General features: G+C 45.6%; 1 protein-coding gene across 1 annotated transcript in view; it reads left to right on the forward strand.

The window, feature by feature from the left end:
- Positions 1-21,908, forward strand: part of RPL3L (ribosomal protein L3 like) — a 26,626-nt gene extending 4,718 nt beyond the window's left edge. The window contains exons 2-10 of the mRNA XM_015816249.1: positions 4,813-5,005; positions 6,411-6,579; positions 7,225-7,360; positions 11,997-12,183; positions 13,568-13,728; positions 14,776-14,877; positions 18,190-18,285; positions 19,197-19,316; positions 21,507-21,908. Of these exons, the coding sequence (XP_015671735.1) occupies positions 4,813-5,005; positions 6,411-6,579; positions 7,225-7,360; positions 11,997-12,183; positions 13,568-13,728; positions 14,776-14,877; positions 18,190-18,285; positions 19,197-19,316; positions 21,507-21,563 (1,221 nt within the window). The 3' untranslated portion in view covers positions 21,564-21,908. The remainder of the gene's footprint in view (positions 1-4,812; positions 5,006-6,410; positions 6,580-7,224; positions 7,361-11,996; positions 12,184-13,567; positions 13,729-14,775; positions 14,878-18,189; positions 18,286-19,196; positions 19,317-21,506) is intronic.
- The last annotated feature ends 28 nt before the right edge of the window (positions 21,909-21,936 follow it).

The raw sequence follows: 21,936 nt of genomic DNA on the forward strand, positions 1-21,936 counted from the left end.
AGGGTCTTGCCAGCTAATTGCCCAAATCCAATTCTTTCATTCATTCCATTTCATTTTCACAGCCTCTCCCTTTTCCCTACAAAAGGTTCTGTGCTCTGACCAACCCCCATGCTTTCCAGGTTCTGCCAATTAAACAGATCCTTTCTGCGGCTAGGAAGGACCAGAAGGAGCAAAATCCAACTGTGATTAGGAAAAAAAGGATCTTCTCACTCACACACACAGACATACACACATTTTCTTTGTTCCCCTGGGCTTTAAAGTTAAAATTTAGAGGTACTCACCTTCACCTTCTTTCCAAAGCAGCCCTTGAGCTCAAACCCAAAACTCCCTTTACTACCCTGGCTCCAAATGGACAAGGCCTGGGGAGCCCATCTACAGACACAAGGGGGGGCTTACCAGTCTCAGTCCATTGGAGAGGTTAGCTTGGAGTCCCATCTGGGTCGCCAAATTGTTAGAAGGTAAGTCTTCATCCTGGTTCATCCAAGCCGGGAATAAATAAGCAAACATGGCGACTGCTTTGGGAAGAAGGTTACAGTTTATTGCAGAAGACAGATAAGCAGCAGAGGAGAAGAAAAAAAGAGTGAACACATGGGCAGACGGTCTTTTTATACCCTCTAGCCCTGCCTGGAAGTTTCCTGTTCCTGTGGCATGAACTTTGAGGCTATTTCTGAGTGTTTTTCTAGGCCTTGATATCTGTGGTTTAATCCCATTAACATATCCTGCTTCCCAGGTGATGGGGCTAATGACTCTTAAGAGCTTCTTTTGTCTTGAGATCCCTGGCTCCAAACTTTCTGATGGTTCCACATCTGCATATGTATAAGACCAGCTACTGCCATGGGCAAGGAGATGAGGCCAGGTTTGGTTTCTGCTTTTCAAAAAAATGCTTTTAAAAATCCTTTTGGTGAACAATATTTTTTTCCTGCCTTTTTAATATTTCCTTCTCTGGGTTAACTTCCCACACCCTCATCTAAGTCATTTATAAAGATATTGAAGAGTACTGGGCCTAAGACAGAACCTTGTGGCACCCCACTGCTTACTTCCCTCCATGTAGATGTAGTACAATTAAGGACTACTCGTTGTGTACGGTTTGTCAGCCAGCTACAAATCCATCTGGTGGTGATGCTGTCTATCCCACATTTTTTTAGCTTACCAAGAAGTAGGTTGTAGTCTAGTTTATCAAATGCCTTGCTGAAGTTTAAATATACTATGTCCATAGCATTTCGCTGCTCTATTAATTTAGTCACTTTGTCAAAGAATGAAATAAGATTGGTTTGGCATGATCTGTTTTTAAGAAACCTGTGCTGGCTACTAGTTATAACTTTATTTGTTTCTAGATGTTCACAGATCTCTTTTTTAAAAAATATTTTTCCCAGTATCTTCCCATATATTGATATTAGGTCAATTGGTCTATAGTTTCCTGGGTCTGGTTTTTTCCCCCTTTTTTGAAGATGGGAATCCATCAGGCGATTTATATTCATCAAGGTCAGACAGGTATTCTCTTCTTGCTTATTTTAATTTTTATTTCTAGTCTGTCTTTTACAGTTATGTTTTTGGTAGGTTGGGCTATAGTTTCTTTTTGCGTGAAGACTGATGCAAAGAATGAGTTAAGCAGTTCTGCTTTCTCTACTGCCTATTACTTCTTTGCCATCTTCTCTCTTTAGTGGACCAACTGTTTCCTTGACTTTTTTTTGTTATTAATATGTTGAAAGAAACTTTTTAAATTATCTTTGACTTTTGTTGCAAGTCTTTGTTCATTCTGAGCCTTTGCTTTCCTGACTTCATCTTTGCAGATTCAGGCTATCTGCTGATATTCTGCCTTAGTTATGTGTCCCTCTTTCCATTTTTTGTACTTATCCTTTTTGTCTTTCAGTTTATCAGAGAGATCTTTCTGCAACTATGTTGGTTTTATTCTTGGATTTCTTGTTTTTCTTTTTTAGTGGTATTGTGTTGGACTGGGCTTTTATGACTGTATTTTTCAGTGTTTCCCATGCTTCTTGAGTTGTTTTCCCCTTTGGGATTTTTATCCATGAAATTTTGCTTAGACTCTTCCTGAGTTTGTTAAACTCAGCTCTTTTAAAGTTTAGGGCACTGGTTGGATTATATTCTATTGCTTGTGTTTGCATTATATAGAATTCCGGTATGACGTGATCACTCTTGCCCAAGATTCCGGCAATTTCAACTCCTTCTATCGCTTCTTCTCTATTAGGTCCAGTATAGCTTTTTCTCTACTTCCCTTTTCTACCTTTTGGGTGAGAAAGTTGTCAGCTAAGTTGGTTAGGAATCTGTTTGATCTCCCACTTGCTGCAGAATTTGTCTCCCAGTTGATATCAGGGTAATTAAAGTCTCCCATTACTACTGTGGTATGTTTCCTACATACATTTGTTAATTGATTAGCAAAGAGTTTATCTATTTCTTCTGCTTGGCTGGGTGGCCTGTAATATACTCCTATAGCAATGTCATTCTTTTTTCCTTTTATATTAATCCATATGGATTCTAGGAGGTTTTCATCCTTGGTTTTGTTTATTTCTGTAGAGATGTAGTGATCTTTTATGTATAATGCAACTCCACCTCCTCTTTTGTTGGGTCTGTTTCTTTTGAATAGTTTATATCCTTCCATCAATACATTCCAGTTTCATCCCACCATGTTTCAGTAATGGCAACTATATTGTACGTGCCCTCTTGTACTAATACTTCAAGTTCACCCTGCTTCTTCCCTAAACTTTGAGCATTAGTGTATAGGCATTTAAGTCCTTTATTGGTCTCGGGTATGTTTCTTGTATCTCCTACTTTGTAACTGGGATTTCTATCCTTTCCATCACTTTCTATTTCATTATGTTTTTCTTTTTTTATTTCTTTTTTCTCTACTTCCTCCTTATGTGATTGGTTACCAAAAGGAAAAGTAAGAACTCCTAGAACTAGGAAGAAATTTTCTGGCAGTGAGAACAATCAGTTGGTGGAACGGCTTCCCTCCAGAAGTTGTGGGTGCTTTATTTACTGGAGGTTTTTAAGAAGAGATTGGATAAACATTTATCCAGAATGGCATATATTTCCTGCTTGAGCAGGGGGTTGGACTAGATCAGTGATGGTGAACCTTTTAGAGACCGAGTGCCCAAAACTCGGCCCCACCCCCCTCCTCCGTTCCACCCGCCCCGCACCCGCCCACCCTCTGGGCCACTCACTGCCTCCATGGCCCACCAGATTGCCAGATTGCCCAGGCGGCCCAGCAGCGCCATGGCGGCCACACCATCCACCCGTGCCCCACAGCATCAACTGCGTGCAATGGGGCGCGAGAGTGGAGTCTTGTCTCCGCTGTCCAGCTGCCATGTCCTTGGCTGCGCTGCTCCGCGTGGGCTGCACTTGGGGGCGACTCTCCTCCGGGGGGGCTGCTGGTAAGGAGGGGGCCGTGCGGGGAGGCGGGGCTGGAACGACGGCACGTGTGCCCATAGAGAGGGTTCTGAGTGCCGCCTCTGGCACGCGTGCCATAGGTTCACCACCACTGGACTAGATGATCTCCAAGGCCCCTTCCAACTCTGTTATTCTGCTGCAAGGCTCTGTTGTTCACAGTTTAAGCAGGGGGAGGGGGGAGGAACACAGCATCTTGGAAATAATATACAAAATTATTGAAATGTTCTGGAGCCATCTGGTCATCTTTGTTTAAAGTATTTCATAAACCCCTCCAAGTGGGAATCTCATTGGGAGAGAGGAAAGGGGCCTCTGGTGTGGATGCAAGTCACAGGCAGAATTGGCTGCACAGCCTGTTAAGATCTGGACTGTCCCAGTTCTTAGAGTAGCAACTAACAAAGTAATATTTGACGCCATAGTTTAGACATTTGTAACTTGAGCCGGGGGGGGAGGGGGGATTCAGTAAGTTTTGCTGAACTTGCTTGCTTGCTTAGTATGAAACCCCTTCCTTTGTTGTGAGAACTATTAAAGTTAAAAAATAGAGGATTTCCCATCTGGAGCAGACTTTATTCTATCTGGAATGGAATAGTATCTCTAGTGCATTCAATAACAAATATATAACAAAATTTTATACTATAAATTGGTTACATATATGAAAGAAAATATCATAAAATAAATTAGGCATATTGCTATGCATTTTACATATAAAATTTACTATATTGAAAGTAACAGAATCACGTCTATCTAAAAGTAAAAATTGTAAACAGAACTAGTTGGGACAACTAGGGAGGTTGTTCAAGTGCGGGGCTACCAACTCTAAACGTGTAGCAACAAAGAACAAATAATAAAATGTGGCTTACGGTTTCAGTAGCCCATCTGTCATCTGGGCAAAACTTTGATCCTTTTATCTCCCTTCTCAAACCTCTATAGATCCAGCCAGAATGCCTTGTTGTATTTGGAGATTATAATTTGGCTTAAATATTTGGTGGGTCTAAAGAGGGCAAAGGAATTAGAAAGAGATGCTTGGTCTAGTTCAGGGGTAGGCAACCTTGGCTCTTTTATGACTCGTGGACTTCAACTCCCAGAATTCCTGAGCCAGCATAGCTGGCTCAGGAATTCTGGGAGTTGAAGTCCACGAGTCATAAAAGAGCCAAGGTTGCCTACCCCTGGTCTAGTTGAATATCATCTCCCTTAATATGTTGTCTCAAGCCTAGCATTGCACATTTTGTGCCTGAGTCTGCTGAGTTGAGTTAGGGAGAATCCAAGTTGCTCTATTTTTTTTTTATGCCATTCTGCTCCAGATGTGTTGGGACTTTTACTTCCTGCCTTCTCTGACGAGGTTTTCATGATCTTTGCAAGATCACAGAAGTAACTAGTTGTTCTTCCCACCAACTCCCCCCACCTTTCCAGTCTCATCGGAAGTTTTCAGCTCCCAGGCACGGCCACTTGGGTTTCCTTCCTCATAAGAGGAGCCGCCGACATCGAGGAAAAGTGAAGAGTTGGCCCAAGGATGATCCCAGCAAACCAGTCCACCTGACCGCCTTCCTGGGCTATAAAGCTGGCATGACTCACATCCTGCGGGAACTTCATAGATCAGGACTAAGTATGTGCCAAGTTTGTTTAATTCTATTCCTCACTTAGAAAGTTTCATAGACCTCAGCAACTGGAAGGGGCTACAGTGGCCACCAAGCCCGTGCAAATCAGGAGCAGGCCTGACAAGTGGCCCACAATCAGGCTTCTACTTGAACTCATCCAGAGAAGGGCAGATCACTGTTTCCTTGGGTATTAGTTCCTCTGTTAGGTATTTCCTTAGGTATAAGCTACTCTTTCTTGTAGGAGTTCATTTTCAAATTTAATATCAAGTTGTTCCTCCTCCTCCTCCTCCACACAGTAAGTTCAACTCCTGGTTACATCCATGTACTTAGGGAAGTGGTTTGCTGTTGTTCTCTTTTGTCTTTTTGTCTAGTTACCACCCAGGTTTCCTGATGCTCTCCTAGCCACATACAGGACTCAAAGCTCTGTCTTTGCCCTGGGACCCAGGTTATTCCACGTCCTGCATGCTGGCAGGATCTCCAGGGACTTGAAAAATGCTATCATGTTCCATCCTTAGCTTCAGCCTTCTTGTGAGGCCCCAAGAACCAGAAACGACATCTGGAATTAACTTCTGAGAAGTTTCCTGTATTGCTTTTCACTTACAGATGAAATCTTGCCAGAATAAAACAACTATTTGTATCACTATGGATATACTTTGGAAATCGTTGAGGGGGGAGCTGTTTTAATCCTCTTTCCCCCCCCTGACCAAACTTTCCGTGCTCCACTGCCTCTTTGAAATGCAGCCCTTTCCTACTGGGAATCCAGACTGCATTCCACCACAGGTCTCTTCTCAAGGCCAAACATACCCAGTTCTTTTGATCTAGCTCTTCCTAAGGCCTCTATTCTTCCTCATTCCTTCCTTTAACCTCTTCCACTTTCAGTCCTTCCTAGAATATTGTGCTCAGACTAGGGTAGAGCATTCGAGGTAAGATCTGACTGATACAGAACAGAATGGAAGTATCTGATACTTGTGGAAAATGGAAACACTCATAGTAGACATTTCCATGTGACTTAGTGTGTGGAATTCTTTTCTTTGTTAGAAAACTCCACCCCAACCAGCCTCTCCCAAAGTGTTAGGACTGCCACCCATGTCCAGAGGGTACATGGTTTGAGAATGCTGGTGTGGAAAGAGGCCCTCACCAATGGATATCAAATAGGAAACACAGTGAGCTGCATAAATATTGTGCTTGTCTGTGATTGCTTTTTGTTAATTGAACAAACCTCAACTGGCTGGGTTTTTGCAACAATTTAGCCATAACCCAGCCTACAATGGTAGGCTTTATATATCCCCTTCTAAAAAACTATAAATAATGATTTGGAAAAGAAACCACCTTATGGCTTAGTTGGATATTGGAGCCCCACCACGAAGCCTTCCTGGATCGCATCCTCAGTCTTTTCCCCCCTTTAATCTCCAGAAATCTCTAAGCGAGAGGAAGTGGAAGCTGTCACTGTCATTGAAACTCCGCCATTGGTGGTCGTTGGGCTAGTGGGCTATATCGAGACACCAAGGGGGCTGAGAAATTTCAAGACCATCTTTGCAGAACATATCAGTGATGAATGCCGAAGACGCTTCTACAGGAACTGGTGAGGAGGGGGTCAGCGTGAGTGAGCAAGGGGAAAGCCCTGCTTAAACAGGAGAACACTGGCTCATAGCTGTGCTTTGGAAATGCTTTGTGGGCTAAACATGCAATTATGAATACACACCCAGGGGTTCTGCAGGATTGTAAGTATTTTCCTTCAGCCTTTGGTATGACTTTGGTAGCCAAGAGTGGCTCCAAGTTGTGATGGAGGAGGAACAGTAACTTTCTTAAATATAGTCAGCATGATTAAAATAAAGCTGAATTCTCACATGTGAGACTTCACTAAAATGGTTTGTTATTTAACTGGTTGAGCACAGCCCCTGTATTGTACACCTCCATGTTAACTATGTCAGTTCAATGTTTTCATAAACCAGCCTCAGAATGATGGGTATTACCTGACTGTAACATCTGGAGGCTTTGATAGGACTTGGCCTTCTGGGAGGTGCTCCAGCCCTTCCCTGAAGAACCTGAAGCTGAGCCCCCCTGTCCGTGGACTGGTAGGTTCCCCCTGGCGCAAGTGGCTTCTTGCTCTCCTGCTCTCAAGCTAGGGAGGCTGGCGGTGAATATCAGGACAGGCTCCTCACTGGTTCGGAATAATTCCAGTTGATCTTGGATCTGTTGGCTGATTTTCCCTGCCTTTTCTTTTCAGGCACAAGAGCAAAAAGAAGGCATTCACCAAGTACTGCAAGAAATGGCAAGATGAGGCTGGGAAGAAGCAGCTGGAGAAGGACTTTGTGTCCATGAAGAAGTACTGCAAGATCATCCGGGTCATTGTGCACACCCAGGTGAACATTTTCCACATGTCCTAGGAGGGTTGTCTTGCCCACTGGCTGGTCAAACTCACTCAAGATTTGTTGCCGGTTGTTTCTGCTTGATTGGACAAAGACTTCACTGCCAGACATTGTCTGTTGTGCAACCTGGGTTTCATCTTCAGAACTGAATTCTTTACCCTGAAGGACAGCTGAGGTTGCTATCCCTCCCTCTCACTTCTGGTTTTGATTAAGAAGCACAAACACAGTGTGTGTAAGTGAAGGCAAAACAGAGAATCCAGTCATTTGTGGTTAGCACTGCAAAGTCTAGGTCCTGGCTGAAGAAGAGCTCCAGACCTCCCATGAACAGAGCCCTGTTCTGTAAATCACTAAAGCAGCCTGCCATTTGGGTGGGGGGTGGGGGTGTGGGGAGTGGGGCTTCCGCCTCAGTTTGAAAAAAGCTGCTGCTGCTTTCAGGAGTCCTTCAAATGATGGCAGCCTCACTAGTCCCCTTTTGGGTCACACAATGGCCCACTGGAGGCATTGAGGAAACCCCCAAGCGAACAATGGAGGTGGGAGCCCTCTTTGCTGTCCCTATGCAACAGCATCCTTGAAGGCCTGATGCCAAGGTGGGGGAGGGACAAGCGCCCCGGTTTTAGTGGCCTTGGGAGCCTGGTCCTCCAGGTATTCACCCAGGTCTCTTTTCAAACCACCTGATAACAACTGATGGCAAGAAATCGCACCATTCTAATTTAAGCAATTTCCTCATTACAGCATCTTCATAGCAGCCTCACATAGTACACAGAACATAGGATAACGGGGTTGGAAGGGACCTTGGAGGTCTTCCAGTCCAACCTGCTACTCAAGCAGGAGATCCAATACCATTCCAGACAAATGATTGTCCAATTTCTTCTTGAAGAAGCACCCACAACTTCTGGAGGCAAGCTGCTCCACTGATTAACTGTTCTCTCTTACGGGAAATTTCTCCTTAATTCTAGATTTGATCTCTCTATAATCATCTTCTACTCATTACTCCTTGTCCAGCTCTAGGTGTTTTGGAGAATAGGCTGACTGCCATTTCTCTGTGGCAGCCCCTCAAATATTGGAAGACTGCTATCATGTCATCCCTGGTCCTTCTCTTCACTAGACTAGACATATCTAGTTTCAGCAACCATTCATTGTATGGTTTAGCCTCCAGACTTTTTGCTTGTTTGTTTTTCTTTGTTGCTATTTTCTGCATTCTTTCTAGAGTCTCAATATCTTTTTTATATCATGGTGACCAGAACTGGATGCAATATTCCAACTGTGGCCTTACCAGTGCAGTATAAAGCAATACTAACACTTCCTGTGATCTTGATACTATCCCTCTGTTGATGCAGCCTAGGACTGTGTTGGGTTTTTTGGTGGCTGCAGCACACTGCTGGCTCATACCTAAGTGGTTGTCCACTTGGACACTTAGATGCTGTTGAGTCACATACCACCTATTCTATACCTGTGCATTTGGTTTTTCTTGCCTAAGTGTAAAACCGTACTTTTCCCAGTATTCAAGGCTGTCAAGATACTTCTGGATCTTGAGCCTTTCTTCTAAACTGTTGGCTATTCCCACCAGCTTGGTGTTGTCTACAAATTTGATGAGTTCCCCTTCTATTCCCTCATCCAAAATCATTTATGAAGATACTGAAGAGTACTAGGCTGAAGACAGAAGTTGTGGTTCCCCACTGCACGCTCCTTTCCATTTAGATGTAGTTCCATTGAGGACTACATGCTGAGTGCAGTTGGTCAGCCAGTTAGGAATCCATCTGGTGGTGAAACTCTCTATCCTACATTGTTCAATCTTATTAAGGGGTAGGCTGTGGTCTACCTTGTATAATGCCTTACTGAAGTCTAAGTAAACTATGTCCACAGTATTTCCCTGTCCACCAATTTAGTTACTTTAGCAAACAAGGCAACAAACAACAAACAAGGTTTGTCTGACATGATCTGTTTTTAGCAAACCCATATTGGTTTCTAGTAATAGTTTTGCTCTTTTCTGGACCCTCACAAATCCACTGCTTGATATCCCTATAATTGAAGTGATACAAGCCTGTCCCCATTACTATTAATCTGGCACAGCAATAATTGGATGATTCCTGAGGAAATGGAGAAATAGGACTCATTTTCTTGTAGTCCTAAATCTCGCTACCCTGATGTTCATGAGATGACAGTGAATGTAACATTGCAAGAGACAGAGAAAAGCATCTCTCCCCCCTTCTCTTAGCTAGGTGTGATTTCATAGACCACTTTTGTGCCTCCTGATCTCTTTTGTTCCAGGTTAGAGAGCCCTCATCTCTGCCATACTTCATCAAAGGAGAGGGAGGTGCAGGAGGAACACGAGGAAGCCCCTCAGAGCCCCTACTGGTTATCCATGAGAGGTCCAGGTTGGGAGACCCTGGAGAACAGCAGAGTTGAGAGTCCTTCTCTCTCCACCATGTAGGGCAGAGGTCCTCAAACTTTTTAAACAGGCCAATAGATTGTCCCTCAGACTGTTGGGGGGCCAGACTATAGTTTGAAAAAAATTAATGATTATAACCAAAGCATCCTTAGCGATAGGATGGGAGACCACCAGGACAGGCCAGGAGGAGGGGGCAAGGGGATGGCAAAAGGGCAGCAGGGCAGGACTAAGGCAGGACTTCCCTCACACCCTCCTTCCCTTTCATTCCAATCTCCTAACTTCCTTTCTTCCTTCCTTCCTCCCTCCCTCCCCTCCCCTCCTGCCTCCGCTGCTCCCCTCTTTCTCATTCCCATCTCCTCCCTCCCTCCCTCCCTCCCCTCCTTCCTTCCCTGCCTCCCTCCTTCTCATCTCCTTCCTTCCTTCCTTCCTCCCTCTTTCTCATTCCCACCTCCTTCTTTCCTCCCTCCATGCCCAGGAAGGGACAAGGGGAGGGGGAGAGGCTGCCAGCACGGCCATCCTGCCAGTGGCCAAGGCTTGAAAGGCCACTGTAAATTCCTGGACAAGAGCCGTAGAGCCTTAAGAGCAGAGTGGTGGGAAGATATTTGCGATGAGGGAGGGAGAAAAACAGGCAAGAAATGCAGCTGGGGAAGTGTCACCCTTTGTGAGGAATGAAAAAAGGCACCATCGGCTGGAGGTGACCAGCAATTGGCCCTCGCCCACTTCACACACCCGGCTCTGTGGGTTCTAGGGGAGGGGACGCCGCGAGCGGAGTGAGAGTTGACATCTGCTGCACAGCCCCCAGCCTGCCCGGTTTCGGCAGGCAGCGCTGCACTTTCCTCACAGCACGGAGAAGCTGGGCCGGGCGAGGCAAAGCTGGCGAGAAGCTGAACCTGCCTCGGTGTGCTCACAGGAGGCAGCGAGCAGCGCGTGGCGTCCTGGGTGAAAGCAAACTAAACCGGGCAGGCTAGGGGCTGGGCGGCAGATGCCAACTCTCACTCCGCTCGCGGCATCTCCTCCCCCGGAGCCCACAGAGCTGCATGTGTGAAGTGGGCGAGGGCCAATTGCTGGTCATCTCCAGCTGATGCTGCCTTTCTTCATTCCTCGTGGAGGGTGACTCCTCCCCAGCTGTTTCTTGCCTGTTTTTCGCTGCAACTCGTGTGCCTGCCCTGCCTGGCACAGATGGCTGACACAAAGTTATAGATCGGCTACTGGATGATCTGTTTTATCTCCTCTGCTCTCTCCTCCCCCCCTTTTTTCTTTGGTACAACTCCAGCCTCTTCCCAAGGCTGTGTCTTTTCTCTCTCTCCCTCTCCCGCCAAAACTGCCTTTTATAGCCTCCTCTGTCTCCGCCCGCCTCCTCCTTTCTCTTCTGGGTGTGCCGGAAGTGCCGATCCTGGGGCTTTTGTCTGGCCACAGCAGCCCTGCAATTCCTGCAGGGCTCTCTCAAGGCAAGTCCTGCGCTGCGCCTCTTTAGCTCGTTCCCTCTCCCTGCAAGTCCTGTGCTGCACTCTACCACCAACGTTCGCTGGCGGGCTGGATAAAAAGACAAGGCGGGCTGCATCTGGCCCATGGGCCGTAGTTTGAAGAGCCCTGATGTAGGGCCTGCAGGGCCTGCTTCCAAAGAGTGGTGCTTGGAGCATTGCGTGTTAACCTTTAGGAGGATGTCGGCCCTCTTTAAGGCTTGAGAGCATCTGCTGAAGGGTTTCTCTCTTGTGATTTGGTTTGAGGTGCTTGCAGTGATGGCCAAATTTCTCCCTGCAGCCAGTGAAGGAACATCTGACAGTGAATTCTGTATTGGAGACTTTCCATTACAAACCGATGTCATGGTCCCGACTAATGAAACACTATTAACGCTGTTAATATCGGATATTATTGCTTTGACACCAATTTCTATAGCCTCAACTCTCTCTTCAGAGGACTGAGTAGGTCCCCTTTTTCACTGAACATTGGTATTCCCACAATGCAGCTGGCCAAGTGAGAGCACATGAACCCAAAATGAAATGCTGCTCCCTGATCCCAAACACAATTAAGGTTACCTATTCCCACATACAACTTTTCAAGTGTGTCATGAGACGACAGCCACAAAGTCCCAACCTTTGCAATAGCCAAATTCTGCAAACAGGTGGAAGGTTCTGAGAGGCTGGATCTCCTGCTCATTCCCTTTGTGGCCAGCTAAGTGTTGACCACGAGCCTTTGCCACCTCTGCTGCAAGGTACAATTTGTGAGCTTTTTTGTTTGCAGATGAAGCTCCTGCCAATGCGGCAGAAGAAAGCACATATTATGGAGATCCAGCTCAATGGGGGCTCTGTGGCAGAGAAAGTTGACTGGGCTCGTGAGAAGCTGGAGAAGCAGGTGGCCGTGCAGAGTGTCTTCAGCCAGAATGAGATGATCGATGTCATTGGAGTCACCAAAGGGCATGGGATGAAAGGTAGGAGGCAGCAGAGCTGGACCCCTGAAGCTTCTTGGATCAGAGGCTGATTGGAAATGGTCTGACTACAGACTGCATTCCAGATGAATGACTCCAGAAGCCATTCAAGATATGTGGAAAAGTAGATTTTTCTTTATTTCTGACCAGAGATGTCCACACCTTCCCTGGGGCCTGATAGGTTCCCTCCTCAACCCCACTTCAAATTTTTTTAAGAATTTAAAATGACTGGCTGGAGAATTGTGGGAGTTGAAATCCACACATCTTCAACCTGCCAAAGTTGAGAAACATTGGTTTAAGCTTGGATTGGAGCATCCCATGTTTTCTGCTGGAATAATATTTTAGAAGAGGGCCAGGAGACTATTAAGCCCCTTTAGTGAGTGGCTGCACCCCATGTTGTGGTCAACTTGCCATTAAAAGGCAGTTGGTAGAGAGCATTCTGGGGAAAGGGGGGAACAAACCAGTTTGTGGCAGCTGGCAGGACTGTTGGCATAGGGATATAAAGGAAATAAAAATCAGGGCAGCCATTTTGTGAGAGTGCCTACAACATGCTTCCATAATTCCCAGTTTGGTGAAACTGCTCCTGTTCTTTTTCAGCCCCTTTTCTTCTTTAATAAAGGGATGTTGATCCTGTGATCGTCAATCAAAGAAGGCCAGGTCAGGAAAGAGGAATGTCTGACACTACAGAGATGCTTTTTCTTATTGCAGGGTAGAACATAGTAATGGAATCTTGTAAGCGTTTTGAATTTCTCCTGATTTTCACTTTCTCAGTTGTCTTTTCTAAAACTCTCCTTTTAATTCTTCATTCATTTCCTCTCCATCCGAAGACTAGATTATTTTGTCCTTCTAGATAGTCCTTGGCTTACAACCATTCGTTTAGTGACTGTGTAAAGTAATAACGGCATTGCAGAAAGTGACTTAACAACAAGTTGCACATCCCTGCTGCCACATGATCAAAATTCAGATCTTGGCAACTGGCATTATGACAGTTGCATGTCCCAGGGTCATGTGATCCTCATTTGCGACTTTCCCAGATAGCTTCCAACAAGCAGAATCTATGGAGGAAGCCCACAGGGGAAGCCAGATTCAGTTAATAACTATGTAATTCACTTAATGACTATGGTGATTTGCTTAATAGCCAGCAGCAAAAAGAGCCATCAAACTGGGGACAACTCACTCAGTGATGGTAGTTCCCACCCCAATTACAGTTGTAAGTCAAGGACTACCTGTATGGTAGCTATAATTAAACTCCAGCAGCCCCAGCTGTGTGGTTAATGGTGAAGGAGGGCAGTTCAGCTGCATCTGGAGCAATGCAGTAATGCACCCCTGCCTCAGACCTTTAGAGGTCCACCGTCCTGCCTGTAACCTCAAGGCTGCCTTCCTGCAGGGGTGACGAGTCGGTGGCATACCAAGAAACTCCCAAGGAAGACTCACAAAGGCCTGCGGAAGGTCGCCTGCATCGGAGCCTGGCACCCTGCCCGGGTGGGCTACTCGATTGCCCGGGCTGGCCAGAAGGGCTACCACCACCGCACAGAACTCAACAAGAAGGTATGACTCCTCCCCCTGACAACTCATTTGAAGCCCAAACACACAAACAGCCCCCAAGTGCACCCACCTCTGGAAGAATCAGAGTGTTTTGGGAACAACAGCTGCAACCCACTGATCCATCTTTCCTCCTCACCCACCAGCTGTTTGATAGATATGGCTGGTAGGTGTGAAGCTATCAGGCTTAGCAAGTACACGGCAAGGGTCATCTGGGAGCAGAGAATTCAGGATTAGACCCATTTTACAGATATGGCAGGACTGCAATTTCCCATTCCTTGCTGAAGTCACTTTAGAATTCTGGGAAAGCTCGTGCAATACACCACCTCTAATTCTGCATCTTCTGCAAGATGGGAGGGGGGGGCTGTTTTTACCAAGAAACTAGTAGCAAGAAACAAATGAGGTTCAAGATTTTAGGAGAGCTTCTTTATGCCATTTTTGCTTTGCCTTCTGTAGGTGAACACTACAAAACTGATATGTAACGATTAAAGGGGTAATAACTGAAGCCTCCCTTTTTAATATGATCCATTACATTATTTATTACATAAAACCTAATCTATATTTGCAATCCAAAGATATCTGTCCCATATAATCTACCTTTTTTCTTTCTTGCTTTCCTTTCTACAGTTTATTCAGACAACATTAGTGGTAGCCTTTGTGTTATGCCATATTTTGAAAGTGCGCTTGCAAAGGCTATCGGTGGCTTTGGAAAACCATCCTGAAACGGGCAAATCGCTTTTGTGTTCTATTGCCTAGAAAGCTGAAGTCTCCAGGCATCAACTCAGAGGAGCCCTTTGCTTCGAGAGTCCATAAGCCACAGCTTTCAGCAGCTCAGAGCAAATCTGATTTTTGCAGGAAGGGGGCGGGGACAGGGATGATGCAGCATCTGGTGCCTCCTTTGTGCTGATGTGGCCTGTAAGAACAGGATTGAGGCCGGAATTGGGAGTGCAAAAGCAGGCTGGGCTTAGGCACCAGTGACCAAGGTAGACTTGGCCAGCCTTCATTCTCCAGTTGGATAAGTTGAAAGTCACTTTGGCCAAATCTTTCCTTTAGGTTTATCGCATCGGCCGTGGGATCCATGTAGAAGATGGCAAAATGATCAGAAACAATGCATCCACCAATTATGACCCAACAGAGAAAGCCATCACCCCACTGGTAAGGAGGCCAGAAGGAAGATTAGTTCTTCTGACTGGAGAATGAACCTTTGGATGTCTCATCATGAGCCCTTCTCTGCACGTACCATCTTTTTATCAAGATGAAAACCCATGTTTTAAAGGAATATCTTGTCTTCAAACTCCATCCCCCCCCCAATGAATTCCAGTGCTGTTCTGAAAACAGTGGGAAAACTTTTGGAAGCACCAGGGTATTTTCTTTGACCACGTCCTGACCATTATTTCAGCTCAGGAGGTGCACAGGTGAGATCCCTGTGTAGATGCAGGGCTTCCCTTTCTTGGGTCACTTGAAGAGGGCAGAGATGGAAAAGTCCCTTCTGTGCTGGAGACAAGGCTGGAAAATGGTGGCTCCTGGGAAAAGCTATCCAGATTTGATAGGTTAGATGGATCAGAGGACTGAGCCCAGCTCTAGGCAGTTTTGTGTAAAGGAAATTCAGGATTGTCTACCAGGAAGGGGTCAAAACAGTCAAAATAGTGGTCATGACCACACAGTCGAAGGCCGACCCCAGTTTTCACTTATGCCATGCATGCATCACATGGTAAAAAGGGGTAAGGCTTCAACTGTACGATTGAGGCTTTTGCCTTGACCTTTTAAATCTACCTGTCAAGGTTCTGATTGACGAACCCAACCAGCAAACATCTTCGAGACTTTCCAGGCTCTTAATGCAAAGCTTTATTGAGTACACCATTTCAGCACATATGAAAGTAAAACCAGCTCTGGCAGGACCGTTCCCAAACCTCTATAGTAAAAGCATTAACTTCTTCTTCCTCCCTCTGGCTCAGGTCACGTTGCCCAATCAAGTTGGAAAATATTGTTATGAGAGAGCATCTCTGGGTCTAGCCAGACACCTGGCCACTGCCCTTGGTTCCCACAGTCTGCTTTCTTAATCTTTGAAGTCTGCATTCCAAACTTCTCCCGTCCCCCCGAGTTTGTTGGCAAGCTGAGAAGCAATGTCTGTCGCATCAGCAAGACTGGGCTTCAAAATTTGACAGGCGGACCCTCCTAAAAACTGGAAGGAGCCTGGAAAACAATAAACACACATTAAGTTACTTCTCCCTCACTTTCTTACTTTGGAAGCCCCTAGTTTCTGTGGATACTTGGCATGGAACCTATTGATTCACCACTCTGCTCTGATGTTATGAAGCTTAACCCATGTCACTTCTTCTATTGGGTAACCCCTCCATTGTACTAGATACTGTAGCTTCCCCTTATGGACCCTAGAAATCCAGGATTTGTTTAACCTCGTAATGCCTCTTTCCCTCCACTATTATTGGACCCGGTGCTTCCTTTTTGCCTGGCCTCAGCCTAGAACCCCTGGCCGGTTTCAGCAAACTGCAATGGAATACCGGGTGCATTTTACCCAATATTCTAGACAGTTTCAATTCTACCGTGACTGGGTTGATTACTTTTACAATCGGGAAAGGTTCTATGTATTTGAGACCTAGTTTCTTGCAGAGGATTCTTAATTTCAGGTATTTGGTAGACAGATACATTTTATCTCCCACATGAAATATTCCTTGGGGAGCTCATTTCTTGTCTGCCTGTTTCTTCTGACTCTCTGTTGCCTGATCTAGAGCTTTCTTCATATTACTCCAGGTGCTCTTGATGGAATCCACCCATTCAGTCAGTGTTACTGAGGAGGGGTTTTCTCTTGGGCATTCTGGCATTGGCATGAATTCCAACCCCTGGCAATTTTAAAAGGGGTAAGCCCTGTGTACTGTGTTATTGTATGGCAAGAGTTCTGCCGGTATTCTGAAGGTACTGTTCCACCATTACGTTAGTTCGTTCTGCAGCCCCATTCGTACTTGGATGAAAAGCTGAGTTGAGACTCTGGGAGGACCCTTTCAGCCTTATGAATTCACGCCAAAACTTTGCCATGAATTAGACCCCTCTGTCTGAGATTATGCATTTGGGCACTCTGTGCAGCCAGTAAATATGCTGCAAAAACATCTTGGCTAGTCCCTAGGCTGATGGGAGGCTGGAGCATGGAACAAAGTGGGCTTTGTTCCATGCTTCCCCCAGTCTCTGGAAGTTCGACTTTAAAGTCCATGGCTATTTCTTCCCAAGGTCGGGTCTGGCTAGCCACTTGTTGCAGTAATCCCGGACTCTTCCCTGGCCTCCGCTTCATGGCAGTACATACAGCACAGCTTTTCACATAGCTTTCTATGTCCTTCTTCATCTCTGGCTACCAGAATGGTCATTTAGTTAATGCAAAGTCTTTAAGAACCCAAAGTGGCCAGATTGCTTAGCATCGTAACTCCTCTGTAGAACTTGTAGTCTTAGGCTGTCCAGAACATACAGTTTGTTCCCCTTCCAGGCCAACTCCTCTCTCAGTGTTGGTTCTCCCCAGTGTGCTCCAAACTACGCATCAGTTCACAACCCGTTTCGTCTGTTGCGTGAACGCATCACCAGAAAGGGGGGGGTCTTCCTTTCCCCCTGCTGTTGGGTGGTCACCTGTGCTGCCAATTGCCTCATGGGGATAATAAGGTTCACCACTTCCTCTCAGGAACTTTTGTATTGGGGCAAGCGAGACAGTGCATCAGCTAGGAAGTTTTCCCCTCCCCAGGATGTATTTCAAAGTAAAGTCAAACCGATTGAAGTATTGAGCCGACTGAACTTGCTTGGGGGAAGTTTTCGGGGAGTCCTGAGTGCCTCTAAATTTTTGTGATCAGTCCAAACTTCAAAGGTGACCTTACTCCCCTCTAAGAATTGTTTCCATGTCAGTAGGGCCCACCGTACGGTGAAGGCTTCTTTCTTCCACACTGTCCATCACCTCTCAGTTTCATTTAGCTTTTGGGAAGTGAGAGTGCATGTGTCAACCGTCCAGCTGGTGAATTCAACATTGAAGAAATTCTATGGCCTTGAGGTGCCGTAAGAGATAATCTTTATTGAATATGCATCCTGGCACTGAAGAAGTAAAAACAACTCTAGTTTTCCCATGTGAAAATCTGATTAGTTAACAATAGCTTTTCATAATACCACCCACCATATGTTCACATTGCCAAATCACATTCTTTCTATTATGTCCACTTCTCTGTCAGACACCTGCTTTTGATAACTTTGGGTTTCACGGTCCATGGATGGCTTCTTGAAACTCCCATTTCTTTCTCAGACTCCCCCTCCCCCCTGTTTCTATTGCAAAGACAGCCATTTTGTGCATGCTGAAATTTCAAAAGAAGTTTCTTTTGAATGCCATGACATGCTTCCCAAGTGTCTTCTGGTGAGGGCTGCTATTCATCAATGAATAAATACCACCCTCAGCCCTGATGTCTTCTCTGCCTTTCTGTCTTCCAGGGTGGATTTCCTCAGTACGGAGAAGTCAACAATGACTTTGTGATGGTGAAGGGCTGTGTGTTGGGTACCAGGAAGCGGGTGCTGACCCTGAGGAAGGTGAGGGCCTCACTGAGGCTTCGCGAAGGAATGAGTGGATGAGTCCAAGGATGAAGGACAAGTGTGGTTCTTTGGGGGGAGGGTTGGTCTGTGGGGTTGACCGATCCAAGGTGCCAAGGGTTTCTGCTGCTCTCCAGAGGGGGAGGCTGGGAGGATTCAGCCTGAGTAAATGAGCACTTCAGCTGCTTTGGGAGGAGGGCAGCAAACCTGGAAGCAATCAGCGAGAGGCTGAGCAGCACATTGCTGGCATGCCAGAGCCTTGTGCAGGGATCACCACAAAATGGGCTGGGAAGTGCAGTGAAATCCCTACAGAACTGTCCTGGCCTGAATTTCTCAGGAAAAACACAAGAGGTTAAGAAATAGTTGTATTCGTTGTTATAAAAGTCAAGTATCTGGGCCCTCTAGACTGTACCTAGTTTTGGGCTCACGTTTCGCCTATGAAAGGCTTTTGCAATCTTTATTTATTCATTTAATTTGTTTGCCACCCACCTTGCCATGATGTGCAATGATTGTGCATTAGTTAAAATACATTCTGATCCCTAAATGTCAGTGAGGGGCATGGAAATTTCCCTCATAGATTTGTATCTGCCCTCTGCCGATGAACTCCCAGGCCATGTGCACTTACTGCACTTATATCCTTTCTCGGAGAGATCAAGGCAGCAGAAATGGGGATCCCCCTTCACTTCATTGCCACCCTGAGCTGAGAAAATGGGTCTGGCCCAGAGACCCACACTGAGCTTCCAGGGCTGAGGAGGAACCTGTGTCTGGGTCTCCCCAGTCCAAGCCCAACATTTTGACCACAGCGTTTGGACCTGTGGCCTGGAGAAGCCCCCCCCCTCTCCCCTCCCCAGTTCCCGGGCTCTGCCCCTCCTCTGGATTTCTGCTGTAACCATTTCCTCCTGCCTCCCCAGTCCCTTCTGGTCCACACAAGCCGAAAAGCTCTGGAGGCCGTGGAGCTGAAATTCATCGACACCACCTCCAAGTTTGGCCACGGTCGCTTCCAGACTGCCCACGAGAAGCGGGCCTTCATGGTGAGTTTGTGCTCGGAAATACCCCTCCCAAGCTGGACAAGCAAACTCTGGGAGGGGAGTTCTGTACATGAAACCATGATTTGTTTCGGTCATCCAAGAGTTCTGTGGAAAGTGTTCTGCTGGTGCATCCCAAACTGACTTCAGAATTCGATCCAAACTGGTTATTTCCTTTGGTAGCTGGAAACCAGCCTTTTAATTAAGAAAGGAAGCAGTGAGGTTCGGAGTGAGATTATTCTGGAACCAATGCAATTTTTTAAAATTTATTTTCATTATATAGTAAAGCTTGAATTATCGAGTGAAATAGACACATCCCTCTATTTGCAGTTTTTGCTCTAAAGACAGCAGGGAAGCCTGTTTCCATTCACAAATTGCTCTAAGACAGGGCTGTTTTCTGTTCCCAGTGAGGTTCAGTCCTAACAATTACGATTTCAATCAAGGTTCTGAAGGTTTAAGAAATGTTCTCCTCAGATTCTTTTCTTTGTTGCTAAACAATAACATGGAAGATCTTTCATAGGCCTCATCTCCACCCTCCTTCTCCGAGGTGAACACTTTGCTGTCAAAAGTGAGCCTCCCTTTTGACCCCAGCAGAACTGGATCAAAGTGATCCACCAAGAAAGGTTGTCGGTCAGGAAGTACAATATAACCCCCAGGCCAGTTTACAGGGAGCAGGACCCTGAGCTGCCACTGGCCTCTGCCGGATGGGCCCCTCCTAGCCGCTGGGGCAGATCAGCATTGGGGGAAAACCTTCTGCCAGCCCAAATATGCATCTGTCTTTGTGGGCTCCGGCAGCTCATCTGTCGCCAGGAGGACCTCCACTGCTTAGCTTTCCCCCTTTCAGCAGGCCTGGAGTCGTGCTGGAGAGGAGAGAAGAGAGCCTAGGCAAGCAGGGCGGGGGCTTCAGGTCAAAAAACTCAAGTTGTGAGACAAATAAAAAACGGTGGGGCTTTGACCACACAGTCGCAGATGCCATCTTCACCTTTTTGTTTACCTCTGCCGGGGATTTTTTTTTGCCATATGGAATCCAAGACAGAAGAGAATTGCATGTAAAAATACATTAAATTTTTTGAAAACGTTAGGATTCTTCCCACTCGGTAGCTGGACACTGCAGGTGTGGGGGAACATAGAGAGGCAACCAATTCCCCTGTGGGCTTCAGAGCTGGTCTTTGCTTCCTTTCCTCCCCTCTGGGGAAGGCTCTTTTTTCACCATCCTCTCTTCAACCATCTTGGACATTTTGGTCAGAATCCAATATAGGCCACCATGCAGTATTTTTCTTAAAAAGGGAAACAAAAGCCTTGGGTAGGGCTTCTGCACAATTCTCATTTACTGATCCTGCAGTTTAGCCCTAAGTGATGATAAGACAATCCTTATAAACTGGTGTGATACGAAACAAATGAAGAAGGAGAAATGTTTTCCCTTTCACGTGTGGCTAATGCTCAGGTTCACCAAGAAAAACTGAGCAGGAGAACATTCAGGCTACTGCAGAAGTTCTTGAACGAGCACAAAACTCACTGAAATTTAATCTCCTTTTTTAAAATGGAGAAAAATCTCCCAACTATTCTTTCTTCCTGGAAATGTGGAATGAAACCATAGAAAAATGAATCAGACATTATTGTATTGTTGAACCTTTCTTCTCATATCTATCTGGAAGACTAAAATGCCCCAACTGCTCAGTCAGAGCCATCACATTAACTGACATTTAGAATAACAGAGTTGGAAGGGACCTTGGAGGTCTTCTAGTCCAACCCACTGCTCAAACAGGAAACTATACCATTTCAGACAAATGGTTGTCCAATCTCTTCTCACTCCATCGATTCATTGTTCTGTCAGGAAATCTCTCCAGTTAGAACGTCTCCTGGCAGTTAGAATTTCAAAGGTGGTTTTGCAGAGTTTAGGATGGGCCTTGCTGCAACTTGACTCTGAAGATGGCCAAGAAATAAAATTGCAACACCTGGACTGCAAAAAGTTAGACCACCCCCAGAGGGCAGCAGAGATCTGGAAAATATGAAATATTTGCTGCCAGTTAAGGGAGAGGCTGCAGCTGAAATCTTGCAGCCCAGCAGAGGTCTAGAACATACAGAAGGCAGACTTTTCCACAGAAATCCATCACAAACTCTTGGCATACAGTTTTATCCATTTAATTGTAGCAGTCTGAGAATTTGACAACTACTTTTTTTCTGCTTCGGTTTCAGGGCCCTCAGAAGAAACACCTGCTGAAAGGGAAGCCAGAAACTCCAGAGGAATTATAAAGATGTTTCTCTGAAGGAAATACTTCTAAATTGTTCATGTCTGGGGCTTTATCAAATATGAGTGCAAACATAGTCTCTGTTTTTGAAATGGAATAGGTTTTGTCAGTCTTAAGAAAAATGATCATTGTGTTGAAAGAGAAAACCCAATAATAAGGAATTACAGGGAGGATAAAAAAAATCAAAATGGTACTTGAGATGGCATGATTAAAGTAGTTGCCATATTGACTTTTTTATCACCTCACCCATGGACAGAGGTCTCTGGCAGGGGGGCATTTCTGGACAACCCAGATATTTGCATATATATTTGTGCTTTTGGTTGGTGCTAATAAAGGTATTGTCATATTATGTAAGTTTGATTTTTCTTCTGTCACAT

Source organism: Protobothrops mucrosquamatus, unplaced genomic scaffold, assembly GCF_001527695.2.
Source record: "Protobothrops mucrosquamatus isolate PMUCROS unplaced genomic scaffold, P.Mucros_1.0 scaffold418, whole genome shotgun sequence".
Lineage (NCBI taxonomy): Eukaryota > Metazoa > Chordata > Lepidosauria > Squamata > Viperidae > Protobothrops > Protobothrops mucrosquamatus.